We start from the raw sequence: 6,882 nt of genomic DNA on the forward strand, positions 1-6,882 counted from the left end.
GATTATATGTAAGCGTAAACAAAATCACCTGTTGTAAACAAATAGTTCCTTTAGGTGAATATGAACTAACATTTTGGGAGGAGCACAATCATCATTCCATGTAAACAATACAAAAAATGCCGGAACATTTATATTGGTCATTCCCTGACGATATCCCAGAAGAGTTCCAGTATGTACTGTAACCACTTTAAGTTTTAATTCCTATTAACTTTGTTTGAAATGTCATTTAGCAAAATTCTCTTCCAAGATGACAAAAAAGTCGTGGTTGTGGGTGTTATCGGTAAGTCAGCCTTTCCAGACTGTAATAAAATGGCTGCATTAGATGTATTGGGTTGCCATCCAAGTATCCTCAAACATGAACCACAGGAGGTAAGGAATATAATATTAGTTAGATATTTGTAGTTTATTCATTTGTTGGTGCTATCTTCTAGGGTCAAATTCAGTTCTACTTCAACCCTTTGGAATCTATTTTATATTTGCATTTTGAAACCTCTTTTGATTCAGCGTGTATGCAACAAATGTTGCTGGATGATTTGGAAAAGCAAAAGTTTGAAGATTTCCTAACTTTCAATCAAAAGGTTCGTAGCCGTTTTGCTCGCATGTTTTTATTTGCCACACAAGTTTGCCATTTAATTGTGTTCGTGGAGTTGAGTGTTACATTTGATGCCTCGCTATTGGGGATCTTTAAGGCATTGAAAATTATAAGGTAGGTTTTGTATTAATTTGTGAAGTTTATTCTTAATATTTTTTATTATTAAGTTTTGTAATTTGGTTCTTATTCTTTTAAGGGACCGCCATGTATTAAAATTCTTTCCGAAATTACTAAAAAATTCCAATACTGGTTACATTTTGGGTAAACCAGCACGTCTATGTTCGCCGCGTGTAATATTCTTGTTTGAAAATTTGCCCGATGGTCATGGTATGTGTGAACTAGTTACTATCTTCCCAGATAGCATTTAGAAGACTGTTTTTTCAAAAATCACATTGAGGAGTCTTTTTTGAGTCCTTTTGGTGATCAAAAATTGATTAAGTCGCTTGTGTGATCAGAAAGGGACTCGAAAGTGACTCCCTGTAATGATTAAAAAGAGTTCAATTTAAAATACAACAACAAATGTGTAGCAATCACAAATAAATCATTGAGGTGTTTAAAATGTGACAATTTTTTGTTATTTATTGTCACATTTTGATCATCTGGAAGATTGAAAAATGCTTAATCAAAAAAGGGTCATACAGGTGTTTGAAAAGTGATTATAATTATGTATACTCTGATCATATTTTGAACAGTTAGGTGATTAAAAACTGATTGCTTTGTTTTATTTTTATTTGGTTGTAAATAAAAAAATAAAATTCTCATATACACTTTCTACAAAATTTTGATATAAATGTAACGTATAATATTAAAGGTACAGACAAACACAACACAACAGGTTTTGCCAAGCAAAAAAAAGGATAATTAAAAGACATAACAAAGCAGAAAAGACTATAAAACAAAGGAAAGAAACAAAGAAGAATAAAAAGAAAATTTTTTTAATTTATTTCGTCTAACAAAAAGACTCATAAATGATTATAAACATGACTCTAAAAAGACTCGAAAAAGGGTCCGAAATTAACCAACAAAACACCAATAAATGATTGAAATACGACTCGAAAAAGACTCATTTGTGATTTGTTTAGGAGAGTCGCCTGAGGTTATGTTTTACTACCGACAAAGGAGTCATTTATGATCAGAAAATGAGCTCATATTCTAGCTTTTTAATCGTGCAGTCGGATCAAAAAAGACTCGAATTTGATTAAAATTTTCAAAAAATGCTGATTGGGTTGTAGAATAATGAATTTAAATTTTAATTTCTTCCAGAAAAAACAAAGGATGCAATTTCAAAATTTGAATTCGATGTTGAGGATAACATTTACAAAATGCTACGTAATGAATTTATTGTAGTTAACAATAGCAATAATTCCTTATTTTCAATACCTGTTAATCTACGTTTTGTCTATTACAATTTGAACGAGAAGCTACGTGAAGATCCTCTATTGAAATCGGTGAATTTGCTGCAAGACTTATTACACAAACCGAATTTTACACAGGATGATGATGAGCTGGAGGATTTACTGCCTTATAAGGTACGATGTTAGTTCAATTAAATAGTAAATTTTACTTTAAATTATTTTTATTTCAGGGTTTTGGAAAACCATTGTCTTTCTCCAATCTTTCCATCAAATCCGAATCATCTGAGGATTTGTATGTTAAAAATCGCAAATTTATGGATTTACTTAAGGATCATGTAGAGCAAGCATTTAAAACAGGCTTCAATGATAATCTAATTAAATTTAAAGGGAAACATTATTTTGTGGTATGAAAAGAAATTCTAAATTTTAGTTTACATGTATTGATATTTTTCAATTCCAGCTTCTTAACTTTAAATCATGGTATGAAATTTTCAAAATGCTACATAAACTTTTCATTGAAAATCCCGACAATCCTGAGTTTGAAGCTAATGATCCAGATTATGTACGTTTTCTAAAACATTTCGCTTTATCAAAATGTTTAATTATTTTTATTTTCAGAAATCGTATTTAGAAAATTTTGATAAAATTCTGAACTATGATAGTGAGTAAGTAGCCTACGACAACAAGTAAAATACGAGTTAATTAATCGGTACCGGTATCCTTTCACACTTTCTATAAGATTTCCGTAGCATGTTCTAGGCACACACGCCAGTAAAAATCCTCTTGGTTTTGTACAAAAAGATATTTGGGTCTTCAATAAGAAGTCCTTCTGTTCGTTTGTAATAAGGCCTTCAGATTTACTATATGTAAATCCACTGGTCCTCTATAGAGATACCTGTTGTGGTCGATAATATACCGACATAATATATTCCACTAAGAAAACTTTCAGGCCTTCTAAAAGTTCTGTTTTTAAGAAGAATTTCATAAGAAAACCTTCCCTACTGTAGAAGGGATCAAAGTTTGATCTCCGTATTTTAAATTGAGGGGCTTGTTATTTTCCTTCTGGTATTTTATTATAAGATGTACTTCTTCTCTTTCTCTCCGTCGTCTATAAAAAAACATCTGGTTTCCTACGGAATATCTTCGGGTCTTCTAAAATAAGTATGTACTTCTTGTATTTCTATAAGAAAACTTTTGTCTGTTTAGTTTCTACTTACAATCATAAGAAGCACTTCTTCTACATAAAGTACCACTGGTCTTACCCAAGGAACCATCTTGTTTTCTAAGAATATGTATGTCGCTTCTAAAATTACCTACTGACCTTTCTTGTAGATTTTTTAAAGCCTGCTGTGATATTGGACTTCAAAAAGCCTTTGCGATGTACAATAATCCTACATTAACCTACTACAGTGCAGCTGTGCACAAAAAATTGGTAAGTTGCTTTAAGAGAACACTTTCGTCTTTAAAATGTTATATCATTTTTTTAATTCCAGGTTGAAGAAGCAGTTGCCCTCTACATGAAATATGCCCGTGGCACTGATAAAGCCACCAACGAAGCCAAGTTGCGTGAAATGTGTGAAGCCTGCTGGAGGGGTGGTAAAGAACAATGTGAATATCCCAGCTTGAGGGGTAATCCATGTGCACGACCTAAACACAATGCCAAAGATCCCACCGAACATTCAAGTGGTTTGATATTTATATCGGCATGTAATTGTGGTAAACTGCAGGGCAGACGAGAAGATCCCTATAGCACAAGGCATGCCAATTATGAATTTTATGAATATATGGCCAGCAATTGTAATTTGTGTGCCAAAGTGAAACGTATCAATTTTGCTGTGTTTGAACCTTCTATAAACGACTATCGAGCTGCTGAATTTGAGCGGGGGTTTCCCAAACTACCCATGCGTAAAAATCAAGATATGGATGAACATTCAATACACGGCTATTCAGAAGATGAAGAACAATTTCCCATAAACAATTCTCAACCCTTGGCTGCCTCACAACGTACCCTAACGAATTTAAGTCTCTCCACTTCAATTGATAACATGAATAAAATCGATAAAGATCAGGATCGAGAAGATGATGACGATGACGAAGAAAATAGTTCAGATGAATCGGTAAATGAACTTATTTTGAAGGTTAAGGAAACGGATGCCATTAGCGAGGAAACCACAGATCGTACAATTTATCGACAACCCTCAACGACTGAATATTTACCAGGTATGATGCATACACAGAGTCCCGCAGGACTATTGCCACAATTTCCCAGCTGGTCGCTGTGTTGTGTTGGTGCCAGTTCGGTTTACAGCCATAATCATGGACTTCAAGAACATTTCCAGTCAGGATTCTTATCGGGTTCTAATTTCCTTCTACCCTGGGATGTTCAGGTGCGTTTGGAACATTCAGCCCAGTGGGCATATGAAAAGACACGCTATCGCAAAATGGGTGAAGTTTTTGTTTTGAAAATTTTCGTTGGTTTTGAATATGAATGTCCGAGGGGACATCGTTTTATGATGTCGGCACCGGATAAGATTTTAAGGGGTGGTTCAGGTGAGTAAGAATGAAATAAAAGTTTACCCTTGTTACTTGAACTGTGTTCCTCCGTAGGCATTTTACGTGACAGCGGCAGCAAGGTGGTATATAACAACATGCCACTGTATTTCCCCTGTCCTTGTCGTACCAAAAAATTCGATGTTGCCCAGCTGATGCGTATACATGTGGTCACCCCAAAAGCTCCGGTAAATGTTTCATTGGATCCCAAAGTTCGCACCGGTGATGGAGATTATGTTTTTGTTTTGGGTTGTGAACCTAAATTGACACAAAGTGCTTATTGGATGTTACGTCTGCCCTATATATATGAGGGAGATGATGGTCCAATTCCCACCCCGACTGAAATTACAGCTGCCAATGCTTTGAACTATGGCTGTCTAATGGCCGGTATGTTTGGTGTAAGTGAAGTTGAGGCTGATGAATAAAATGTTTTAAAGTTTGAGAAATAAAATAAATAGTACCAACATAATGCTTGCTTGGATTAGAAGGAAAACATATTGATGATACTATAAGAAACACATTTAAGAATCAAGTTTTTTTTTTTTCGTGGGAGACCTGAAGGTCTTTCCATAGAAGATCGGAAGTTCTTTACATAGAAGACCTGATGGTCTTCCCATAGAATATAAGAATATAGAGGATCAGAAATGCCCCTAGAATACCGGAAAGTCTTCTTGTAGGAAGGACTTTACTAGAGTCGATCGGTCTGTACAATATCCAGCCCAATCATAAACATCATCTCACCGTGAGTTTTCTCACTCTCGCCTCCTCCCTTATTATAAACATCATAAGGGAGAACAAAACTCACGTTCGTGAGAAAAGTAGCTATCATAAATGTCAAAAAAGTGAGAATGTGAGGCAATTTTCTCTCACTACAGAATTCAAGGTGAGTTGAACAAAAAAATGTAAATATGGAAATTTTTTATAGAAAAAAATCGACGAAAACGAATTTTTTTCTTTGTAATGATAATTAATTGCATTTATTTGTGTTTTACGTTGAAAGTAACAAATAAAAAACAATTAGAAATTCTTTTGGTAACTGTACATATTCATCCGTGTTTTAATGAACAAGGCGTAATTTGGAGGCGGAGTTGAAGTTGGCCAATATTTTTCAGATATGGGAAGCGGTTCAGAATCATAGGATGGCAACAAGAATGGGAGAGGACCCAATCAGGAGCAACCCCTTTCTGCAATTGTTGTTCTTCAATAGAACAATGTGCATATTAATGTACATATGCATGTAGGTACTTACAAACTTTGCGGCAACTCGAGTGACATATCGTAAGTGCCTTTGAATTGTTCTTTGTTCGCTAAGGTTCCCAGCAAAATATTCGATGCCAAAGATGCTATTTAAGCATGAGTGCAAGTGAAATGTCACCTTTTTACCACCTTCGCCCATTCTTTTTACAAGACCGTTACCCACCAAAAGATCCAAATCATTTTGGATGGCATCAAGAAGGGTCAAAATATGAAGGATTAAATTCATAAAAATATTATAAATAAAAACATAACAAAAAGAAAGATAACATTATGAAATTAGTTTAAATGTTGAAGAAAGGGATTTAATTGAATTGTACTTAGCATTCATAAAATTGGTCCTAATGCTGGTGAAAAGATCGGATGTTTCCGTATTGTATTTATTTACAATTCTTGAAATTCCTTCAAATGCTGAAGATGGGATCATTCACAACTTTATTTGAACTAATACAAAAGATCCAGTGAGATATTGGCATCGCATGGAACAACTTCCACAAAATTTTGCTTGATTTTCTTTGTACTCCTCAGCGTTTGTCGTTTCGGCCATCATCCAATATGCAATATTAAACATTTTCATTTCTTTTTGCCATTTAATGACCTTTAAACGATGTTTGATCACTTTTTGCAAATTGCAGAAATTCTTCGGGCGTAAATAAACAATTTTTACATATATATTTGTCAAAACAAAAAAACAGCTGTTACAGATGCTGCCACATGTCAAACATTTAGTAATTTTTTATCAATTACCAGGTATTTTTAAAGTGGATTGTTGTTAAAAAGCATTTTTTGTTTTAGAAATATTAATTTAATTTAAAATATAGTAGTGTTTTATAAAAAATTACGATTATTTAGATATTGCAAAATCATTTGTAAATAAAATAACGATATGGCAACACAAATTATATTGTCAAGGGTTCACAAAATGCGGTACTATTTTCAATTTTCCAACTTGTGAACCCTTCCTCACTTTTTTCGCTCCTCCCTTGTCATTTGTGATAGGTCGAGACGTGAGAAGTGAGCTGCAACTCACTCGTGAGAAGCTCCCTACGTGAGTATTCATGATTGCTATGATCAAAAATTTTAAAAGACCATTCCAACTTCAAGCAACAAACAAAATCTTCTCGTACTTCA

The 6,882-nt window shown here is 34.0% G+C and overlaps 1 protein-coding gene across 1 annotated transcript; it reads left to right on the forward strand.

Annotated features, from left to right (window-relative positions):
* On the forward strand, positions 1–5,022 carry LOC141395143 (nonsense-mediated mRNA decay factor SMG8). Its single transcript, XM_073970625.1, has 11 exons — positions 1–169; positions 231–369; positions 432–706; positions 789–919; positions 1,856–2,121; positions 2,178–2,351; positions 2,408–2,509; positions 2,566–2,612; positions 3,280–3,379; positions 3,441–4,497; positions 4,555–5,022. Exons 1-11 carry the CDS (start codon positions 117–119, stop codon positions 4,920–4,922), a joined length of 2,712 nt encoding a protein of 903 aa, XP_073826726.1. The 5' UTR covers positions 1–116; the 3' UTR covers positions 4,923–5,022.
* The last annotated feature ends 1,860 nt before the right edge of the window (positions 5,023–6,882 follow it).

The sequence above is a fragment of the Musca autumnalis genome, unplaced genomic scaffold (genome assembly GCF_047663935.1).
Source record: "Musca autumnalis isolate F117 unplaced genomic scaffold, ASM4766393v1 scaffold_2, whole genome shotgun sequence".
In the NCBI taxonomy this organism is placed as follows: domain Eukaryota; kingdom Metazoa; phylum Arthropoda; class Insecta; order Diptera; family Muscidae; genus Musca; species Musca autumnalis.

Bases quoted from the DNA above. Each gene is read 5' to 3' on its own strand.
- LOC141395143 (XM_073970625.1), top strand. From the start codon at position 117: ATGCCGGAACATTTATATTGGTCATTCCCTGACGATATCCCAGAAGAG. The intron at 2,122-2,177 runs GTACGATGTTAG...TTTTTATTTCAG, and splicing joins AGGATTTACTGCCTTATAAG to GGTTTTGGAAAACCATTGTC. The intron at 2,613-3,279 runs GTAAGTAGCCTA...CCTTTCTTGTAG, and splicing joins ATTCTGAACTATGATAGTGA to ATTTTTTAAAGCCTGCTGTG.